The sequence below is a fragment of the Hylobates moloch genome, unplaced genomic scaffold (genome assembly GCF_009828535.3).
Source record: "Hylobates moloch isolate HMO894 unplaced genomic scaffold, HMol_V3 SCAFFOLD_11, whole genome shotgun sequence".
NCBI lineage: Eukaryota > Metazoa > Chordata > Mammalia > Primates > Hylobatidae > Hylobates > Hylobates moloch.
Window position 1 is genome coordinate 25,435,177 of NW_026652286.1, and position 24,889 is coordinate 25,460,065.

A 24,889-nucleotide genomic window follows, 5' to 3' on the forward strand; every position below is an offset into this window, starting at 1 on the left:
CCTAATAGACATCTACAGAGCACTAACCAATCACATAATATATATTCTCATCTTCTCAGAGATCACATGTTTAGTCATAAAACAAGTCTCATTAAATTAAAAAAGACAAAATCATATCAAGCACATACTCAGACCACAGTGCTTTAAAAATGGAAATCAATACAAAGATATCTCAAATCTGCACCAATACATGGAAATTAAACAAATTGCTCCTGAATAACTCCTGAGTATATAAGCAAATTAAGGCACAAATCAAACAATTCTTTGAAATTAATAAAAATAGGAAACAACTTACCAAAACCTTTGGGATGCTGTTAACACAATGCTAAGAGGAAAATTTATAGCTCTAATATGCCTCAATTAAGTAGTAAGAAAGACCTCAAAATAACAATCTAAAATTCCACCTAGAGGAACTAGAGAATAAGAACAAACCAACGCCAAAGCTAGCAGAAAAAACCACTAAAATTGTAGAAGAACTGAATTAAGTTGAGATGCAAAAATCTAGACACAAGATCAATGAAACCAAGAATTGGTTCTTCAAAAGAATAAATAAGACAGACCACTAGCTATATTAACAAAGAAAAAAAGGAGATCCAAATAAGTCCAATGAGAAATGACAATGATGATATTATAACTAATCCTACAGAAATCAAAAATCCTCCAATACTATTATGAAAAATTCTATGCATATAAATTGGAAAATCTTGAGGAAATGAATAAATTCCTGGAAACACAAAAGCTCCCAAGATTAAACCAGAAAGAAAGTAAAGACCCAAAGAGACCATTATAAGTTTTGAAATTTAATCATTAATTTAAAAATCTACCAATCAAAAAATGCCCTAGACCAGATGAATTCACACCCAAATACTAGCAGTTAGACATACAAAGAAGAACTGGTAACAACCCTGCTGAAACTATTCCAAAATCTCAAAAAGGAAAGGCTTCTCCATAACTCATTCTATGAAACCAGCACCAGGCTGATACCAAAATCTGACAGAGACACAACAACAACAAAAAGACAATGCCAGGCCAATATCCCTGATGAATACAGACACAAAAGTTGTCAACAAAATACTAGTAAACCAAATCCAAGAGCACGTCAAAAAGTTAATAAATCCGATTAAACTGGCATTATTCCTGAGATGCAAGGCTGATTCAACAAGTGCAAATAAGTCAATGTGATTCACCACATAAATAGGATTAAGAGAAAAAACTATTAACATATGATCATCTCAATAAATGCAGAAAAAGCTTTTGATAAAATTCAGCATCCCTTTCCATTCATGATTTAAAAACCCTCAATAGTCTTGGTATTGAATGAACATACCTCAAAGTAATAAGAGCCATCTATGATAAACCCACAACCAACATCATAGTGAATGGGCAAAAGTTGGAATCATTCCCCTTGAGAAATGAAATAAAACAAAGATGCCCACTCTTACCACTCCTATTCAACATAGTACTTAAGTCCTAGCCAGAGGAATCAGGCAAGAGAAAAAAAATAAAAGGCATCCAAATAGGAAAAGAAGAAGTAAAACTATCTCTCTTTGTTGACAAATGATTCTATACCTAGAAAACCCTAAAGACTCCACCAAAAGTCTCCTAGACTTCATAAATGACAGACAAAAGAGTTCAGTAAAGTTTCAGGACCCAAAAGCAATGGACAAAAGTGAGTAGCTTTCTATATGGCAATAATGTTCAAGCTGAGAGTCAAATCAAGAACACCATCCCATTTTCAATAGCCACAAAAAATGAAATATCTAGGAATACAGCTAATCCAGGAGGTGAAAGATCTCTACAAGGAAAACTACAAAACACTGATGAAAGAAATCAGACGACACAAATAAATGGAACAACATTCCTTGCTCACGGATTGGAAGAATCACTATCATTAAAATGGCCATACTGCCCAAAGCAATTTACAAATTCAATGTTATTCCTATCAAACTACCAATGACATTTTTCACAGAATTAGAAAAAGCTATTCTAACACTAACATAGAACCATAAAAATGGCCAAATAGCCAAAGCAATCCTAACCAAAAAGAACACAACTGGAAGCATCACACTACCTGGCTTCAAACTATGCTATAAGGCTATGGTAAGCAAAACAGCATGGTACTGGTAGAGAAACAGACACATAGACCAATGGAACTAAACAGAGAAACCAGAAATGAAGCTGCACACCTCCCACTATCTGGTCTTCAACAAAGCTGATGAAAACAAGCAATGGGGAACGGATTCCGTATTCAATAAATGGTGCTGGGATAACTAATTAGCAATACACAGAAGAATAAAACTTGGACCCTTATCTTTCACCATATAGAAAAATAACTCAAGATGGAATAAAGTTTTAAAAGCAAGACCTCAAACTGTAAAAATCCTAGAAGAAAACCTAAGAAGTATCTTTCTCTACATCGGCCTCAGTAAATAATTTTTGGCTAACTCACCAAAAGTAATTGCAACGATAAAAAAAATTGACAAGTGGGACCTAATTAAACTAAAGAGCTTTTGCACAACAAAAGAAACTATCAATAGAGTAAACAATCTACAGTATAGGGGAAAACATTCACAAACTACACATCCAACAAAGGTCTAATATCCAGAATCTGTGACGAACTCAAACAAGTCAACAAGCAATATCCAAATAACCCCATTAAAAAATTGGCAAAGGACATGAACAGACACTTCTCAAAATACATACAGGCAACCAACAAACGTATGAAAAAATGCTCATCGATCACTAATCCAGAGAAATGCAAATCAAAACCACAATTAGATACCATCTCACACCAGTCAGAATGGCTGTGATTAAAAAGTCAAGAAATATCAGATGCTGGTGAGATTGTGGAGAAAAGAGAACATTTATACACTGTTGATGGGAATGAAAATTAATTCAGCCACTGTGGAAAACAGTTTGGAGCTTCTGCAAAGAACTTAAAACAGAGCTACCATTTGACCCAACAATCTCATTACTGGGTATATGCTCAAAGCAATATAAATTGTTCTACCAAAAAGACGCATGCACCCATATGTCCATTGCAGCACTATTTACAATAGCAAAGACATGGTATCAACCTAGGTGCCCATTAATGGTGGAGCAGATAAATAAAACGTGGTATATATAAACCAAGGAATACTACACGACCATCAAAAAGATTAAAATTATGTCCTTTGCAACAACACTGATGCAGCTGGAGGCCATTATCCTAAGCAAATTAATACAAGAACAGAAAACCAAATGTTGCATATTCCCACTTGTAAGTGGGAGCTAAATATATAAGGATGACTACGATATACACTGGTGACTACTAGAGGAGGTAGTGTGGGAGAGGGGTGTGGGTTAAAAAACTCCCTATTTGTTACTATGCTCACTACTTGGGTGGCAGGATCTGTACCCCAAACCTCAGCATCATGCAACATACCCACATAAAAAACATGCATGTATACCCCTGAATCTAAAATTTAAAAGTTGAAATTATATAAAAAAATTGGGACAGCCTAATGTTTTTCAATAGAAAAACCAATAAATGAATTATGAGAAATTTATAATAAGGCATTCTATGTTCCACTAAATAGTATCAGATAGATCTTTGTGTATTCATGGAAGGATATCAGTAATATACTATTTAGTGAATAAAGAAAAATCTTAGCATGAAAGAGAAGAGAAAGATGCCATTGCTCTCAGAAAAAAAAAATGTTTCTGCTTTTTTATTCATGAGCACAAAAACAGGACTAAATCAATATTATCCAAATCAAGCCTAGTTATTTTTGTGGGGTTTGATGAAGGTAGAATTTCACTTAAAACTTTGTTCATCTCTTAATTATTTGAAATGTTTTTGATAAATATTCTAGTTTTATAACTTAACATATTAAATGATTATTATTCAAAACAGTTAAAATAGCCATTCAAGAAAGAGTTTGCATGATTTATCAAAAGCCCCAGTTTATAAACTGACATTTATTTTTCAAAATGTGTCCTCTAGTTTGACTTAAACATACTGTTGAGATAACATTTCAACTGATTTGGATGGATCCATTCAAATCAGTCTCATGAAACAGATACTGTGATGCTGTGTAAACATAGCAATGCAAGTATAAACCATCGAGGAAAAAACACTGCCTATGGTAGCAAGAGATCTCTAATCTAATAGCTCATTGAATAAAATCATGTAAGTCTCCTAATATCCTGTATGCTTGTAGTATTGCTATGCTTTAAAGCGATAACCTGCAACCATAGTCTTCTTGCTTAGCTAATGAAACTGTCTAAAGGATTGAGGTCATAGAACAAACGTCTTCACAGCTCACTGAGAGCACACACACACAACATCCATATACAACCTCTGTCTTACGTTCCAAATTTCTGGACTCCAGGAGAAACAAAAACTAATATGTATTAAACACTAAGTGTTAGCCCCTGTGCTAAAAAGTAGTAATATTGCTATTCCTATTTTACAGATAGTATAGATATTATAACTACTATGCTAAAAAGTAGTAATATTGTTATTCCTATTTTCATAATGGTTAAGTAACTTGACCAAATTTATATAACTTTCAAGAGACAGAACTTGGATTGGAATTCAGCCTAGCTAAATGCTAAGGTCTAACCTCTTCACCACCACACTATCTCTGTTGTCTTTCATCAATTTAGCAACAACATTCTCCTAAATGAATTGCTAATTGATATTGTAGATATGAAATCAAGAAGTTGTGAAATGTAGTGGGCAAAAATAGCAGTAAAAAAAACCCAGAATATTATGTCATTGTGAATAAAAATCACATTATCAAGTTTTAATTGGTCTGATCCTGTGTATGAAACTTACTTAATCAAGTCTAAAGGCTGCTCCTTGTAGAAATAGGAAAATCGAGCCCAATTCTGGTGAAGTGTGTATCTTTCATTGGTAGGATTGGGAGGTTCTGATGGCTTCCAATATTGGCCCTGCAGATATTCAAGAGGAGGGTACATAAAAGACGAAGCAAAAGAGAAAGGCGAAGTAAATAAATACTGCTCTTCTAAGAAGGTTAGTAAACAAGGGTATGTTTTCTTTTACTTTTAGATTTCATATTCAATTGATGAAATTATTTCACAAACTATAATAATATTTACTTATTAAATTATCACACAAAGCTATCTCAAAATACAAGTAAAAATGTAAGACTTTGGCTTTACTCAAGCTATTCTTTCACCTGGAATGCCCTTTCTTTTCTACTCAAATCCTAATATAATATTCACGGCCCAGAGAGCCATATCACTACATAACTGGATAGGACTTTAGAAATGGGCTAATGCTTTTTTTTATAGATGAAAAAATTAAACTTCAAGGAACATTAAGCAACTAATCCAAAGTCATACTGCTATTACAGGAAGAGACTCCCGTTCTATCCTCACTGATAGCCACTTCCCAAAGAACTTAAAATACTACAACAAACTTTAGCATTTAAGGGGCTCGGTATCACTTCATGCATAAGTTCTTTTCCCATCGTTAGATACTGACTAATATTATTAATATATTTTCATGGCCTAGCAAAGTATTGTGTACACTGTGGCTGTTTAAGATATTCTGTTTTTACTGCAGACAAATGAACTGCTGAAGGCAGCACTGAATAAATATCCAGTTTAAAATTTGGCACGTGTGAAAATCTTTATATGATAAGGTGTTAAATTTTATATCACCCAGTTTCCAACTTTTTTCTTCTTCTGTAGGTAATCCAACTGAATCTTAAGAAATTAAACAATCAAAAAAGCAGCCTCTGTGGGTATTTTGAAAAATGATTCTGTAAAGCACATAAGGGAAAATCCAGTGCCTAACACTGCATTCAGAAGAAAAGAAAGATTAAAAAGTAAAATCAACAGTAAGTTATAGCTATCTCTAGTGATAGCTCAGTGACATTGAATTTCCAATGAGCCTATATGACTCTACTGAAAGGCTACATGTATAGTTTAAAATTGCTGATGACTGAAGACATTAGTTTGGCTTTATGATATGGCGTTGTAAGAATAGAATTAATACCCTAAAAATTAATTTAAAAAAACTCAAAATCTTCCAAAAAAAAAAAAAGAATGAGCCATTTTGTGAAGAAAGATTGACAGAATGCAGTGCAAAGTGTTTATTAACCTACTTTAGATCTCTCTGCTTTACCCAATGTCCGTGTTATTATTTAGAATCTATAATCTCCTAAGAGTTTCTTTGCCCCAGGAAAAAAAAAATTGTGACAGTGGGCCCTCTGTATCTGCAGGTTCTGCACCCACAAATCTAACCAACAGCAGATTGTAAATATTTTTAAACAGTAGTAAAAACACACATACACACACACAAATTTAAAAATAATACAGTGTAACAACTATTTACATTTATATTGTATTGGGTATTATAAATAATCTAGAGATGAATTAAAGTATGCTGAAGAATGTGTGTAGGCTACATGCAAATACTACTACATTTTATATAATGAACTTGACCATGCTGGGATTTTGGTATCCAAGGGTCCGTGGATTGGTTCTGGAACCAATCCTCAGTGGATATGTACTATATATGTGTTCAAGGGCTGTTGAAAAAAAGAAGAAGCTGTTTGTTTTTTCTAATACTTAAGTTACTAAATTGACACTCCTGTTGAAAATGGCGACTCATTTTGGAAAATTTCCTCTACTCTTACAGAAAAACTAATCAGTGTGGAACCGACCTAGAGTAAATTCTCATACTACTGAATAAATATTGAATATTGGCCAGGAGTTCAATTACAGCCTGGCCAACATAGCAAAACCCCGTCTCTACTAAAAATACAAAAATTAGCCAGGCATGATGGTGTGTGCCTGTAATCTCAGCTACTCCAGAGGCTGAGGCAGGAGAATTGCTTGAACCTGGGAGACGGAGGCTGCAGTGAGCCAAGATTGCACCACTGCACTCCAGCCTGGGGGACAGAGAAAGACACCATCTCAAAAAACAAAAGTAAACAAAACAAAAATTAAATATTAACAGAGGAAAACTAGCACAACAGACTAAGTCCTATAAAAGGAAGAGCTTGGCTTTGGGCTTTTGGGAAGTATTACAGCAACACTGTATTTCAAAAAAATGGGGAATTATTTAGCTGCCACTTGTTTCAATTGAAATATTTGTTTCTTCTATTACTGAGAACTATATTTCTTACAAAGAGAATACATCACCAAAAAGTCTTTTTAAGTATGGAAGAGTAAAACTGTAACAAAAGAGACAACAAAAATAGACGTTCCAAGGGATGATCTCAAAGTAGAATATGTACACATTCAGGCCCAGGATTTCCACTGCCAATAGGTGGTGAAATTTAAACACTGGCTATTCAAATGAGAAGGTTTCCATCAAAAACACCCAGAAATTAGGCTGAGTATTGGTTCCAAGGCCAAGTTTTCAGGTTTGGTTCAACAGGTGAATCATGTAAAATGTCACTTCCCTATTAAACTTATAAACTCAATGTTTTTGTACAATGATTTGCCAGCCCCCCAAAAACATTCCTCTGAACATCAGTTGTCATAACATCTGAAGCATTCTTATGCACTGAAGCCTTTAGTTTATATTGCAGTTGTACACATGCTTTATTTCTAGGAGAGTCCTAGTCTATGAGCTTGGATTCATGGTTGTGTTCCAATAATGCCTAACAGAATGCTTTACATATAATTGAAGCCAACCATGTATTTGATGAATGAATATGTGAATGCATGTAATTTAAATTCTTTACAGCTTCAAAACTTTATAAGTGAGAAAAGAACTAATGGGCTCAGATAGAAATTTCCAAATATTATGTCCTAAAATGTCCTTTTAATGTGACTGCTATTTTCAAAATGGGTTCTAATAAAAAGTCATGTGCAAATGTAAAAGTTTTTAAAATAAATGTCCATTTGAAACCTCAAAGATACATTTATTATATATCTCAGCATAGCTGGTAAAGCTCTCAGCTCAGAACCAAGAAGTCTTTGGGGATTTTCCCACCATGAGAGAAAACTAAGCAACTGAAGTAAAGGAAGATTCTCTCTCCCAGTAATGAACATGGCAGGAGGAAAATAAGCTCAGATTTTCATAATCAAACCTATACATACATCGTGGAGTGGATAGGCAGATGAATAAGTATTAGAGTTTAGCAGTCTTTCAATCCCAAACCTTTTCTTCCCATCTTCTATGCCGAAAGGACATCTTGAAAGAATATAGTACACCTACAAGGTAAGTGCAAAGAGACACTATCACATCTCAGAACTTTATGCTTTCCACATTTCTTTCAATCACAATTTAACAATGTCTACTTTGAATGTAGATGCAGGCTCTAATTACAGAAGGAAGCTTCTCTTGGTTGTCAGGAAGATGTAGAGTGTGGGATTATACGGAGTTTGCAGATATTTTAGCTTCTGAGTCTGAGAGCTCCCCATTCATTTGATGGGGTGCAGGGGTGAACAGACCATAATTTATTTTGCCTCTCCTGTCCAAACCTCCTCTTTAGTTCTTTGTGCCAGAATTTCTACTATAATTAGGGCTTCAAGTAGGATACTAATGTCACTACTAACAGTTCAATTGGGGGAATATGGAGTAGAATTGATATTTATCCAAGCTGTCTTGAAAACTTCTTCAATTAATTATTTTTACAAGGCCTTTTACCTGATATCTGAATTTATTAGCCAAAGTGATCCTATCTCTACAGCGACTTTGCAACAACTTGCATATTTCTATGAGTTTCATCCTGAATATAATTTGGGCTTTGGTATCCTCTGCTCTTGTATTTCTGTGAATTCAATCTCATCTGCTTTTTATCTTCCAGCAACTTTTCAAAATTTCTTTCTTTCTAATTGCTAAATTTGTTTTTTTCAGCACTGTTTTATACATAGTCCCCTACCTTTCGTTTCTTTTACATTTCACCATTCAAGGACTTTTTGATTGGAAATGGTTGTAGTTCTTGAATCATCACCATCTAAATTCATCATTCATGTTAGGAGCAGCTCAATATTCCATCTCAGTAAATAGATAATAATTTATGCAAGGTAGTTTTAATTTTTATAAATAATGTCATAAATATGACATTATTTAAAAATATGTTTTACATATTTTAGATTATCTCCTTAGGAAAGATTCACCAAAATAAGAACTCTATCTTGGGATGTTAACAAAGTGGAAATATTTGCACTACCAGGTATTAAGATGTATTATAAAGCTATGATAATAAGTAAAGCACAGTATTCTAAAATAAAAAAAAAAAACCTGAATTTAGGCCTGAAAATACATTATTTGAAAAAATTGTTGCAAAAGATAGAGAGGGACTACTGCAATAGAAAGAAAGTTTCAGGAGATCTGCAAACATCTGAAAGGTCAGACAGAAAAGTGATTTCATTCATAGGGAGAAGTAAGCAAGTGTCAGGGATTATCATTCTTTGTGTTAAGGAGGAGCTTCTATACATGACAATATTGGCTCAAGTTGGGGGTAGGTCAATGTTCAGGTTCCTACAGGGAGAAGAGAAGCTTAATTAAAGTTTGGTCAAGTCAGGTCAACTGCTTGTTCTGATGGATCAATGGGGATAAACAGTTCAGCTAACCACTTATAAAACAAAGAATGAGAATTTGGAGGAAGTGAAGTGTGCCTGGCCTTTGTTACCACAAACTGTTAATAACAACAAAAGGAAGAAACTGCAGGGGTAAGGATAGACGTAGAAGAACTAGATTTTCCCTGGTGCCAAAAGGGAAAGTGACTTCCCCCACCTCCTATTTCTTGGAGTACAAGGGGGTCTTCAAAACACTAATGAAAAATAGATATGTGTGGTTTTCAAATTTTTTGGCACAAAATTAAACTCATATTAACTTGTTATAACATGTCCGAACAGGATTTAGTTTGAGGGACTAAGAAGAACACATCAGTTTGAAAAGGGCCACTGTCAGAGCAACATAAATTCTGCTAAAATTGAAGCAAGAACAAATATCAAATTTATGATGAAGCTTGTGGGGAAGAATGGTGAACTCACTGATGCTTTACCAAAAGCTTATGAAGACAATCCCCCTAAAGAGATCAACAGTTTATAAATGAATAACTCATTTTAAGAAGGGATGAGATAATGTCAAAGATGAAACCCACAGCAGCAGACCATGCACATCAATTTGCAAGGAAAAAATTCACCTTGTTCATGCCCTAATTGAAGACGACCAATGATGAACAGCACAAATAATAGCCAACATCACAGATATCTCAACTGGTTAAGCTTTCACCATTCTGACTGAAAAATTATAGTGGAGCAAATTTTCCAATCAATGGGTGTGAAAATTGTTGTACTCAGTTCACCTGCAGACAAAAGCAGTTTTCAATGGAAATTTTAAATAAGTAAGATCAAGACCCTTAAGAATTTATTTGAAGAATTATGACAGGAGATGAAACATGGCTTTGCCAGTGTTATCCTGAAGATAAAGCACAATCAAAGCAATGGCTACCAAGTGGTGGAAGTGGTTCAGGGAAAGCAAAAGCAGACAAACCAAGAGCAAAGGCCATGGCAACAGTTTTTTGGGGGATGCTCAAGGAATTTCGCTTGTTGACATTCTGGTGGGCTGAATAACAATGACTTCTGCTCATTATGACAGTGTTTTGAGAAAATTAGCCAAAGTTTTAGCAGAAAAACTCCTTGGAATGCTTCAGCAGAGAGCCCTTCTTCACAGGTACAATGTTTCTGCTCCTCCTCTCATAAAACAAGGGCAATTTTTACAAAAGTTTCAATGAGACATCATTAGGCATCCACCTTTCAGTCCTGATTTGGCTCAGTCTAACTTCTTTTTGTTTCTTAATCTTAAAATGTGTGGAAGGGGCATCCATTTTTCTTCAGTTAATAATGCAAGTAAGACTACATTGCCATGGTTAGATTCCCAGGACCCTCAGTTCCTCAAGGAAAGACTAAATGGCTGCTATGATCACTCACAAAAAATGGCTGGACCCTGAGAAAGCTTATTGTGATAAATAAAGTTTATATATATTTTTTTAAATTCTGTTTTTCCAGAAAATTTTGAAGTCCCCTCCTATTTCTTTTAGAGAACTTATCAATTCTTTCTTTGTCCCTTTGAGATGTGTGTCTTTTAAAAAGCTAAATAAGGCTCTTAACAATTTTATAAATCAGGTATTTTTTTTCTTATGTTTTCTTGGAGTAATCACTTTTAAAAATGTAAGCATCAAAAAAGGCAGCATACTCATCTCCCAGTCTCCATGGGAGTTTAGCCTAAGCACCTGGCTCCATGCTGTAACTAGTTCTTGACATAGAGATATGAGTTTTTTTTTCTTGGAATAAAAGCAAGTAAGAAACACAGATAAACACTTCAATTACCAGGTGAATTTAGGATGAACTATGTGGAAAATGGTGCTGTCAAGTCAAACTTGCAGGAAGGGGTATCTATGAGTATTATCTATGTCATATGGTAAAGAGTAGTTCTGTGTAATAAACAGTTTTCTAGAATGTGAAATGATTCCTTTAACTGTCCCTGTTTTAAGGGACTACAGAACTCAGATAAAGTTCAACATTCTAAGTACTGACACAAAAATAGATGGAGTAGATCAGCAGAATAAAATTCAGAAGTAGAGCTATGAATATATAGATACTTAGGTTATAACAAAAGGTGGCATGGTAAAACAGTATGAAAAGTTGAATGTTTTCAATAACTGGTGCAACCTGACTGACTATACACTTAAGAGAAAAAAATTGACTTACATTTTGTACAAGGCACAAAAATTAATTACAGGTAGATAGTAGTTGTCAATGTAAAAAGTAAAATAATATAACTTTTAAAAGATAATATATGAAATTAATTTCATTATCTTGGTGCGAGTTGAATATTAACAGCATTATTCATAACATAAAAAATTGAGAAAGCAGGGTATATTCGAATTAAAAACATCTGTTTATCTAAAAACATTCAAAAGGGAAACACAAAGTAACAAAAGATCAGTAGAATATAAAATGAATAAAGGACTCAGATCAAGAATATATAAATAACTACTGCAAATTGACGAGAAAAGGGAAGACCTAATTGAAAACAGACCAGAGACTTTAGCAGGTACTTCACAAAATTGCATATCTAGATGGCCAATAAACATATACAAGGAGATCAATCTCATTTACATCAGGGAAGTGCAAATTAAAACAATAATGACACATACACAAATAAATTTCTATACCAAAGAATGAAAATGAATGAACAAAAGTTCATACAAGAGCTTAACTGATCACCCAAATAAAGGTTGAGTTAAAGAAGCCAGACTACCAACAACACATACTGTATGACTGCATTTTTATAAAATTTAAAAACAAGCCAAACTAATCTCTGCTGTAAGAAGTTAGTCTATCTCTGCAGAGGAGACGAGGAATAGTGAATGAGAGGAGGCACTAGAGCTTCTGGATGGCTAAGAGTATTTTCTCTTTAGGTGTTGGTGGTGGTCACGTGGCTGTGTTCATCTTGTGATAATTACGACTTATGGACCTCTATCATTTTATGCATCCATTAAAAAAAGAGACAACATGAAAGACTGATAATTTCTTGTGTCCAGAAAGGTATGTAGGTGGAAAACCAAGTACTCTCATATGTTGTAATTAGGACTCCAAATTACTACATCTTTTTGCAAAGTGTGATAGTGTAATACACGTAAAAATTTAAATGTGCATGTCCTTAGATCTCGAAATTTTACATGTGTATCTCTTTTAGCAGAAAACTTATATTTATGCTGAAATGTATAAATACCAGCTTGCAAACTGAGTTGTTTATAATATCAGAAAAGGTGGAAACAACCTGAATAGCTATCACATGTGAAAATGTTTAATAAAATTATATCTATACTATAGAATATAAAGAACCATTAAAATGAATAGATAGATTAATATGTACTGTCACAAAAAGATATGAAAGAATATACTGTTAACCGATAAGTGTTTTCCACTGAAAAATAAGTAAAATGGGGATTAATATAACATCTTTTCATTTTATGATATATATCTCTTTAATGTTTGCTACTTTCACAATGAGGATGAAACTGTGCTTTAGTTGTACGACTAAAAAATTTAATAAGGTAAATGACCATAGAAGTGATATTGAAATATTGGAAAATGCTTATAATATAAAATGATGTGATGAAATAATGTACATCTTATTAATTCATTACTTAAAAATACTTATGAGTGTTATATACTGGGCATTGAGCATACAATGGTGAGACTAATAGGAAGATGAACACTAATAAAAAAACAGAAAAATAATTATTTAATTTTCAAAATCTTCTGATTCCTCTGTAATGAATCATATAGTTCTCAGCCACATTAATAATTCTGATCTGTGCCATAAGAGGTATGGTGAGGTTTGAAGGGCTGACACTATCAGAGTTGATTTTACAAAGATCATTCTGGATGTCTATATTAGAGAGTAGCAAAAGCATGGGTAGGAAGACCAATTAAAATGCATTTTAGTAGATCTCATGAATGATGACTATGATTTTGGATAATTTGGTAATAGCGAAGGTGGAGATGGAAGTGGACAGATTCAAAGACAGTTAGGAGTTAAACTGATAGAACCTCGTGATGGGTTGAACATGGGTGGTAAAGGAGAGGTAGTATAAAGAAATCTTAGGCTTCTTGCTGATGCCTGAATGGAGGTGCTATTCATGGGAAGAGGGATACTTAGAAGAGGACCTGGTTTGCATCACTTTTGTCTGTCTGCTTTTTGGTACTGATAGTCAGGAGGACATGTGGGAATGGTGGTTAAAAGTTTGGCTTTAGGCATGTCGAACACGAGTGCTTTTGATAGGCACACAGATGTGATTTGTAGGCGGTCGGATTTATGAATCTGAAATTTTTAAAGCATTTTACGAACTTAAATTAAAGATAAAAGAATTTTTTAAAAACACTATCAAAAAGCAACTGTGTTGGGATGAAGTACACTTAGAATGTATAAAATCCAGCTGTAAAATATTATTTGACAAAAAAAGATACCGACATGAATCCATATATTACATATTATTAGTGCAATGGAAAATTTTCCATTATAAATGGACTGAAATTTGGCATTGGTGTCCTGTAAAAATTAATTCTCTATCTTTAAGGAGGACATTGTAATTAAAATGATTAGATGTATCTTATTTGTTTCTCTTTCTATACACATAGAAATTCCTTGGCCATATGTTCAATTTAAATCTCATATTGATAGTGTAAGCTTTTTCACTGACATGGCTGGATAAATCTAGAGCTTTGTTAATGTTAAAAAGTCTAACCTTTTTCCACAATAAAAGGTGTAAACACATAATCATATATATTCATCATATACATATTCACAAATCTACATATTGGTGTATATATAAACAAACATATCACATATATGGGTTATATACTATTTACTATATATTGTGAAGCTCAGATGCCATGATGGTTGTGAAATGCTTTGAAAAGTATGAAATTCTATATTAATGTAAGATGTTTTTGTAATATTATTCAGTTTGATTATCCATTGAAACAAGTGTTGTGGATGAGGATAAAACGGAAGGGACTTTGTCTACGTTAACCTCCCAAATATCTTCCTCAATAAAGCAAGAACAAGACTGCTACACTATGAAGGAAGACCAAGTGTGCTTTAAAGTTGAATTAGACTAAGGTATTGACACTGTTCACAAAGAACAAGTAGAGGTAAATGAATACTGACATTTCTATTCCTCATCAAGTTCCTAATTTGTTCCTACGAGTTCACTGGCTTTTTATGAACAATTTTTCAATGTAACAAATATCTCTAAAATACTTTTCCATTTTCAAAGTGCATTACATACATTATTTCATTTGATTTTCACAATCATGTCAGTATTATCATTATTTGTTTTAAGAGAAATGATCATATTTAGAAAGTAGCAGAGTTACGACTTGAAATAAGGTCTTCTGTTTCCATGTCATTTGCTCTTTATTCCCATAAATCCTGACTTAGGTTTTGTTGTTGTTTAATCCAGGTTAGAAAAAAAAAAAGGAAGAACATTTTTAGTTTGTGGATTCATATCCTCAATTCTAGGAATTACATTTTGTTGACTATTCCTGTCAGTGAATTTTTAAAATATTTATTAGGAACTAGAAAAAACATGGAATCAGACCTCTAATTCCTCAGGAAAATAAAGTAAGTAATCTCAAGGAAAAGAATCTTGTGATTGTTAGAACCCTGATGATTAAATTAATAAACAAAATCAAAAGATAACAAGTGTTGGAGAGTACCTAGAGAAAGTGTTGGAGAGGACGTTGGAGAGGACGTGGAGAGGAGGTGGAGAGTGTGTAGTCATACACACTACAGAAGAGAATACAAATTGGTATAGCCATTATGAAAGACAATATGGATGTTCCTCAAAAAATTAAATATAGAGCTACCACATAATCCAGCAATCCCATTCCTGGGTATATGCCCAAAGGGAATCAAATCAGTATGTTTAAGAGATATCTGCTATCCTATGTTTACTGTAGCACTATTCACGATACCCAAGATGTGGAATCAATCTAAATGTCCATCAATGAATGACTGAAGAAAGAAAAGGTGTACACACGGAATTAAATAAATTTTATGGCTAGATATAGCCATAAAAAGAATGAAATGCTGTCATTTCTGACAATATGAACCTAGAGGACATTAAGGTAGGAAGAGAAAGATCAACACCATATGATCTCAGCCATATGTGGAATCCAAAAAGTTGTTTTCACAGAAGTAGAGGGTAGAATAGTGATTAGCAGAGAATGGGAAAAGGTACGGGGAGGAAAGAATGGGGAGAGATTGGTCAATGGGTACAAAGTTATAGTTAGATAAGATGAATAAGTTCTGGTGTTCTATTGCATAGTAGGATGACTAACATTAACAATAAAGTATAAAAATAGCTAGAAGAGAGGTTTTTGAATGATCTCATCACAAAAAAAAGAAAAATTTTAAGATGATGGAGATGCTAGTTATCCCAATTTGTCCATTACATAATGTATACATGTATTGAAACATCGCATTTTATCACATAAACATGTACAATTATGTGTCAATCATAAATTTTTTAAAATAAGCAAGCTATAAAAGGTAACATACAACCTTTTTTTCCCTCTGAAAGCCAGATAAACAATGATAATAATATCTAACACTTGTTGAACACTTGGTATAAGCCAGGCACTGCTCAAAGCTCTTTATGTCTGAACTAATTTAATTATCTGGGTAACCTATGAAGTGGATATTATTCCAGTCTAAGCACAAAGAAACAGTGGCACAAAACCATGATTCTTTCTGAGAGAGGTTTTTAATGGGAAACTTAAAGATCCTAGGACTTCAAATGCAGAGAAAACAATACTATTTAGAAGGCAGAAAATAGTTTTAAATGAAGGAAAAAAAAAGTTTTGAGGTTTCTCAAATTTTATCCATATATAAAGGAATTAAAACATTTCATTTCCATTTGGAATGATAAATAGTTCCTTTACTATGCACTGACTGTATAAAACCAAACTCCAAGTTTGTAAAACCATTTTACAAAGATCTTACAAAATCAAAGTCTTCTAGCTCTCAATCAATTGCTTTTTCCAATATTGTATAGCATCTCTTTCTTTACTACATCCATACCATCAACCACTCATTTTTAAACAACAGTTTGAGAGTTAGGGAGGGTAATACGTTTATGTGGTCTAATTACACTTTCAAACTGCCCAATATCACCAAATGCTTATATCCTATACAGAAACACCTTGCAGAAATGGTATGACATCTGCACATGTATAAAAGCACACACAAGCATACATCTCATATTTGAAGGGATGTGCCCAAAGGTCTTCTCTACCTACAATTCTGTTTCTTGATGAGGATGGAAAGAAGGTTGCCTGATCTTCGATAAGGAAGAGCTCCTGCCGATGTCTGCTGAATTGTGCAGTAAAATATTCAGGACGGGGATACTTCACACTCAGTGGGAGTCTTACAGGTCCAAGCACATAGCTTATAGGAGTGTGCTTAGGGCGGGGAATATCACTCTCCTTAATAGGCATTTTGATTCCCAAGACTTCAGCATAGGTAACTAATACCTCCCAAGGGGCATGGATCTTGACAAAATAAGTTCTTCCATCTTCAGAGTCCTGCATTAAAAAAAAGGCAAAACAGCAGAAAGCTTACTGATCAGGTTGTTATTGAGCTGATTAAATAAAATAAACAATATTTTATAAAATCTCAAACACATCAAAGCATTTTCAATTTTTTGAAATTTTCAGGCAGAACTTTGAGAAAACAAAATTCACAAAACATATAGTTACAGTTACAAAAACATGTATATATATACATGTAACATGTGTATATATGTGAAAGACAGAAAGAGAGACATACAAAGACACACACAGAGAAAGAATTTTTTAAACATATATTTCATGGTCAATGTATACTCATCTCTAAATCCACAATTACCTATGTGGTTCTGGGCAATTTCTTAAGTTTTTAGTAACTAGCTATAAGCTCAAAATTTTACTTAGGTTATATAAGCGATACATATAAACTGTAAAACGTACTCACTCTTCTTACCCAGCTTCTTTGTTTAGCCTACACAAAGAGGAAGAACTTTAGATAACAAAGGTTCATGGCAAAGGAGAAACTATGGATTGTGTGGTATAATAATTTATTAGTTCACGAAAATGGGAGAACTAGAGAGTAATGCTTTCGTTTTTCTTTTCTTTTTCTTTAAGACAGAGCCTCACTCTGTTGACAAGGCTGGAGTGCAGCAGCACAACCATGAAACACCTGGGCTCCAGCAATCCTCCTGCTTTGGCCTCTCAAGTAGCTGGACTACAGGCACCATGCCTAACTAATTTTTTATTTTTTATTTTTTTGTAGAGACAGGATCTTGCTATGTTGCCCAGGCTGGGACTATTAGAAATTTCATAGATAGGGTGAGATATTAAATAGGTCTTTAAAAACAATTTTGAAGGAAATTCTAGAAAAACAGTAAATAAATGACTTTAAAAAGAAAACTTGATATGTTCATGAACAGAAAGAATGTCTTGGCTTAAACAGCAGGTTATGCTGCAAGACAGCCTGGTTAATTATTTAGGGTACCAGATTATAGGCAGACTTCGAAATGAAACTGTTATGAGAAAAAGTCCACATCTTCTTTATCTTTGTATCCTGAATGCAAACTGTGTCAATTTATAAAGTGTTCCATTTATTACTGCATATTCACAGTACTCATCTACTTACCTGTAAGACTACAGGCCCTATCATCCCGGTGCACATATCTCTAGCCAAAAGAGCTATTGTATTGCCCCCAAACACAGAATCTATCCAGTCAAAGGCCAGAATAGGAGAAAACAACACTTAAATTAAAGAGGCTGGTATAAATTATCAACCACATTTACCCTTTTGTCTTCTATTTCCAACTCGAGACCTGTTTTTCTGAGATTTTTTTCAAACTCTTTTCTTCGTTCCTGTGACAAAAAAATCAACAGAATTATGCAGAACACTTTTGTTTTATTTGCTCAGTATTGACAGATTCAATATACAATGGATTTGACTCTGGATGGCTCTCTGCCCCTCCCATAGTTGTATATAAAAATGCTCCATCTGAATGTCAGGTACTGCTTTTCTCTTGTACTATAATTCACAACAACTACAAAAATGCAGTATATCCAGGAATAATCACCAGGAAATACGCAGAGCCTCTATCTGAAGAAATGTACAAAACTTTACTGAATAACATAAATTATAAAAAAAACTTTATAAACAGAGAGACATATGCTGCAAATTGAAAAGACTCACTATTACAAAGATCAATACTCTTCAAATAAACTATACATTTAATGGAATTTTAAGCCAATATGTCATCAAGACTTTTTAATCCTGAAGGACAAAATGGCTTCACTTAGCAAAAAGTAAACTTAAATTTAACTATAGGTCATTACTGAAAATAACCACTTGGGTGCTTAGTTTTTCATGTTTGTTTGTTCGTTTTGTAGTGACAGGGTCTCGCTCTGTCACCTAGGCTGGAGTACAGTCTTGTGATCACAGCACATTATAGCATCACACTCCTGGGCTCAAGTGATCCTTCCTAGCCTCCTGAGTAGCTGGGACTACAAGAAGGTGTCTCCACACTCGGATAATTTTTAAAAAAAATTTTCATAGAGACTGCATCTTATTATCTGCCCAGGCTGGCCTTGAACTCCTGGCCTCAACTGATCCTCCCACCTTAGCCTGCCAAAGCACTGGGATTATAGGTGTGAACTACCCACCCAGCCTTTATTAAAGCAATGTACTGATGACAAAAAAAGTATTTTTTCTTTTTAAAACATTTTTATTCAGTTAAAATATACATATATAACTTACCATCTTTATTATTTTTAAGTGTACAGTTCAGTAGTAATAAATACATTATATTGTTTTTCCCCCTTTATCTCCCTCCTTCTCCCTCCCTTTCCTGGCTTCTGGTAGCCAGCAGTCTACTCTATCTTCATGAGATCCACATTTTTACCTCCTGCATGTGAATGAGAACATATGACATTTGTCTTTCTGTGCTTGGTTTATTTCACTTAACATAATGGTTTCCAGTTTCATTGATGGCTGCAAATGATAGTATTTCATTTTGTCAATGGCTGAAAAATATTCCATTATTTGTATTTGGCATGTTTTCTTTATCTATTCATCCAACAATGGGCACTTTTCCTTTGCTGTGCAGAAGCTTTTTGGCTTGATTTAATCCCAGTGGTCTATTTTTCCTTTAATTGCCTGGTCTTACACAAGAAGTCTGTCTGCACCAATGTCCTGGAGCATTTCCCTAGTGTTTTCTTCTGGTAGTTTCATAGTTTCAGGTCTTAGAGTCAAAGCTTTAATCCGTTTTTATTTGATCTTTTGTATGTTAAGAACTATGGGTCTGGTATCATTCTTCCACATATAGTTATCCAGTTTCATCAGCATCATTTATTGAAAAGCCTATCTTTTCTCCATTGTATTATGCACTTGGCCCCTTTGTCAAAGATGAGCTTGTTTTAAATTCATAGATTTAAATCTGGATTCTCTATTCTATTTCATTGGTCTGTGTGTCTGTTGTTATGCCAGTACATTGAAGGTATGAGATGTGGGATAGTCATTTAGTTATGCACAGTTGGAAGAGAAATGTGGACTGGAAAAGTGAATTCTGGGATTGTATGATAAATATATATAAAATCATAAGATATATGATTTTAAAACTGTAAGAATGATCAAATACATCAGTGTAAGATAAGGAAAGGTGAGGATTAAGGATTGTGCCCTGAGGCACTTTAATAATAAGAGATTTAGGAGAAGTAAAGACTGAGAAGGAGCAACTAGTGAAATAAGAAAAAAACTAAGGCAATGTGGAGTCCTGGAAGCCACATGAAGAACATACACAATAGAAAAGGGAAGGATCAACTGTGTTAAATATTGCTAATAGGTCAAGTAAGATGAGGGCTGAGGCTTGACCACTGGATTTTACACAAGGAGATGGGCAGAGTGGTTGGGATGAAGGCTTGAAAGGAATAGGTTTAATATACAATTGAGTAGAAAAAAATAGAGAAATAGTAGCTAATAGGAAAACTGGAACAAAAAGAGGGTTTTTATTCATACCTTTTTAATATAGAAAAATTAACAGCCTAGTTATTCATTGAAGAAAATGGCCCAGTAAAGAATATCAAATATAATTTAGGAGAAAAAGGAACTAATTTTCAGAGCAATATCCCAAAATAGGTATACAGAAAAGAGTTAATAAAGCAGGCATTAAACTGCCATCCTTAGAAAGGCCTGCCTGCAACTTTAGAAAGGTTGGTCCTAGTGTCTGGGACTTGCTTTTCTGAAGAGTTCCCTCCACTCCCAGAACTGATAAGAGTGGCTCATTTTGCCTATACTGTTTTTACAAACAGCGTTATTTATGCTGAATATCTGCTTTCCTTCTGGAGTATGAAATTTTGGTATGTGCTAGGCAGAAGGTGACAAGGTAACTAGCACCTAATAAAAACCTAGGGCACTTTAATGGGCTTGCCCAATAGATATTTCACATGTGTTTTCATACATTGTTGCTGGAAAATGTAAGTGTATATTCTGTGATCCTACTGAGAGGGAATTCTCACAAGCTTGCTCCTGGTTTCCTCTAGACTTTGTCCCATGAGCTTTTTCCCTTGTTGGTTTTGCTTTTTATCATTTCACTGTAATAAAACATCTCCATAAGCATGACTATATACTGAGTCCTGTGATCCTTTCTAATGAGCCCCTAAACCTGAGGGTTGTCTTTGGCACTCCTGAATAGTAGGCAAGAAGAAAGAGAATGCAGGGCACAAGTGGAGGAGTTGGCTTTAGGTAGAAGGATAATTAGTTTGTCTGTGATAACAGAAAGTAAGATAGCTTACACAGGCAAAAGTCCTGGTGGATGGACAGATGTGGTGGGAGAAATTTATAGGTTTTCTCTTCTTGCTTCAGTTTTCTCAATGAAGCAGAAAAATGTGATCAGCTAAACTTGAAGATAGGAAGGAGGTGTTGGAGGTGTGAGGAGAGAAAAAAAAACTTTATAAAATAGTCATCTAAGAAAGTGGGAGACAATAGAATATGAAAGGAAAGTATGATTGCCACACAGCATAAGGACCCAGTTAAGGTCCATGGGCACAAATATAAGGTAAAGTCAGTCAGTAAATTCTAAGTTTTCCTTTCTGCATGTGTGCTGGCATGTAGTAGGTGGGGTTGGGTTTAACTAAAGTTGTTGTTTTGTCAAGTACAACTGGGAGAGGGGCAAGGGACTTGATGGGATATGTAACAGAGTAATTACAATTGTTGACCATGAGACATAAGCTGAATAAAGATTGAGAGGGGAATAAGAGCAGCAAAAAAGCAGTAAGATGATTGCATCTTATCTGGTCCTGGTGAGGTTGAAAGAGGAAGAATATGTATCAGAAAGATTTGAGGTATAATCAGACAGTTGTACATGTAAAACAAAATTATAAAGAGTTGAAGTTATTAGTAATGACAAGTTCTAGGTGAGTGAATGGCTGAGTAGAAGCTAAGATCATTGGAAAAGGGAGTTCAAGGAACAGAGAGGCCAGAGTGTCAAAATAATCATCTAAGTATGAATTGATATTATCAATGATTTTAAAAGATTGCTGGAAAGACTGACAGTGATCCAGGAGCTAAAATTTTTGAGGAATAGAAGATGCAGAGACAGATAAATGACAAAAACAATGCAGGATAATAATAAATCTGATGAGATTTAAATCTCAGGAATTTCAGGGACAAGTGAAGGAGAACACAGTATAATCAACAAGATACAAGGAGGGCAAGCAGCATTTACCCCATCTCTAGGGAAATGCTGTGTAAAGAAAAGTAACCATCACTTGAGAGGACTGCTATGGGAAGCAAAAAACCTCAAAGAGGTTTGAAGGGAATGTTCAGAGAAGAGATGAAAATGATGATGGGTCATGAGTTTCAGAGGCCTGGTAGGCGGCTTTCCAGGCAGTGGGTGGAAAAAAGGGGCAGACCTGTATATGTACAGAGTCTTGCGGGAATAATATCTTTATTTTTTATTTTTATTTTATATGACATTTATTTTGTAAGTACATAAGTAAATGTGTGTGTATGCACACAGACATATATGTGTATAGAAATGGATTAATTTATGATTTCAAATATTGAGTATTTATTGAGCATCCATTATACTCCAACCATTGTTCTAGGATTTGGGTACATAGCGATGAACAAGACAAAGTGCTTGGCCTCATAAACTTAATTTATAGTGTTGGAGACAGCAAACAGGTAAAAACATGAATAAATAAGCTTATAAAGTGATGTGTAATACAAATAAAACAGAATCAGGAATACAGTACAATATAAAAGCTATACCTGGAGGAATGGATTAGTCATACATTTCCAAAATGAAAATATCATACAAAAGGTAATTATTATATTCAGACACATACCTCAAATTTTGGATGTTACATTTATTATCTAAAGTGAGCTATAAAAAGAATCAGTTACTTGGAAGAAGAAAAATAAGTTAGAATGCAAAATATCCAAAAAATAACATCGATTTTACATGTCTATTCTTAGGCTGCCTACTTTACAGTTATATCATTCAGTTTCAGTTTTCAGTAACACTTCAGGGCCTCTCACTTTTACAACATAATTCAATCCAGATATCCATGTGAAATTATAAAATGTGCTTCTTTTTACTATTCCCAGTTCTCTTATAATGCACTTACCGCCTTTAACTCTGCATCTTTCTTTATATCATCAACATAGGAAAGCACAAAATCAATTTGCCTAATGCCATCTCGGAAGAAGATAGAATCTTTGCTTTGCTGATTTTTTTGAAACTGCAGGAGACATAAATGACACAATTGTAAATTATAGTTTTATTCTGAAATGGCAAAAGCACAAAAGGAATTATTTATAATTTACTCAAGTCGAGACAAATAACCAGAGTTGTCAGCAACAGATTATGCTTTGTTTTATAAACTGAAATTCCATATAAAAGATTAAGCAATAATGACTCAGGAGGAAAATAAACATGTTAACTACATGCACATACAACAAAAATGCTGCAAACATACCAAAATATGAAATGAATATATGCATAAATTGATCCAAAAATGCACATTCAGAGACTGACTTGTTCTCTTCATTAAACAACATATCACTTAGTCCACTAAATAATTCATGGCTACACACAACTTTGGGGGTATAATTAATTACAGACCAATTAATGGAGTCTCACCATAAGAAAATAAACTTATGATTAATGTTTATTCTACTTTTTTATAAAATTGTCACTTCCTAATTCAACTTTGTAAGGATTAAAATAAAATCAAGGTGCAATTAAATATTAGAAAGCAGGTAGCTTATTAGCTGGCATCACAAGTTAGGTTTCATGCAACTCGCCCTTCAACATCAATTTCCCAGGTGAGCAAAAATCAATCCTTTGTTTAAATTTGCACGAATTATCTCAGTATAATAATTACACTTACAAGTTCAACTTTCACATGTTGTGTAGTTAGTTCATTAGTTCCTTCACTTTAAAAACAGCAAAAACATGAGAGAGCTTCAGAAGAAAGAGATTTCATGTTTGACTGATTTGGTTTTCTTTAAAGTTTATGTCTAATACTTAATATTCCTACTAGCCTACATGTATTATTACACTTAGAATTATGCAAATAGATAATACAATGGCTGTCGATGAGTTAATTTTCCAATTGCTTTAGCTCACCTGTGAATGAGTAACTATATGGTTTTAATTTTCACAACTAATGTTTCTATTAATTCATGAGTTTCTTTTATTGTACCCTATGGGATTTTTTTCCCCAAGTCAGGCGAGACAGGCCTCCCAGAAAGGGGAATGGATGAGGGTCAGTTATATGCAAATAAGCCGTAAGTCTCATGTTTGATCTGTGGTCTATGAACAAAGTAAGTGTATTTACATAGCTGATGCAAAGCTGATGTGTCTCAGAAAAAAACTAGCTCCCAGTGCACAGGAAGAAATGTGCGGAAAAGGGAACAAAGAATTAAAAAAAAAAACATCTAGGGAACCTAGAGATTAAGTGCCAAAATATAGTAACTCAAATGTTATGTCTGAGTTCTCTTCACCTCAGCCAAAGGATGCATAATCATCTCCTATTTCCTAAAAGAAAGTAAAAGAACCTGAGAAAAATCAAACTGCTATCACACTATACTTTGACTATAAATCACTAAAACTTGAAAAGAAAGAAAAAACAAACCCAAACAAATCATTGGCACTCTTATAAATCATCACAGTGTTAGCATCTTATGAAATTCACCAAAATTCTTGGAAGGCAACTGAGGCAGAAATAATATACTACTTAGACTAAATAAAATCAAAGCTCAAACATTAGAAGAAAAAAATAGTCCTTTTGCTCTAAGTATGTGACAGTCATATTTTGTATGATAGAGGGG

General features: G+C 34.0%; 1 protein-coding gene across 2 annotated transcripts in view; it reads right to left on the minus strand.

Annotated features, from left to right (window-relative positions):
* Positions 1 to 24,889, minus strand: part of ANO5 (anoctamin 5) — an 88,565-nt gene that overhangs the window by 37,171 nt on the left and 26,505 nt on the right. For both annotated transcript variants that reach the window (XM_032166402.3, XM_032166401.3), the window contains exons 4-8: positions 23,182 to 23,295; positions 18,346 to 18,414; positions 16,795 to 17,079; positions 8,068 to 8,181; positions 4,823 to 4,938 (exon numbers count right to left, since the gene is read on the minus strand). In XM_032166402.3, coding sequence (XP_032022293.1) covers positions 4,823 to 4,938; positions 8,068 to 8,181; positions 16,795 to 17,079; positions 18,346 to 18,414; positions 23,182 to 23,295 — 698 coding nt within the window. The remainder of the gene's footprint in view (positions 1 to 4,822; positions 4,939 to 8,067; positions 8,182 to 16,794; positions 17,080 to 18,345; positions 18,415 to 23,181; positions 23,296 to 24,889) is intronic.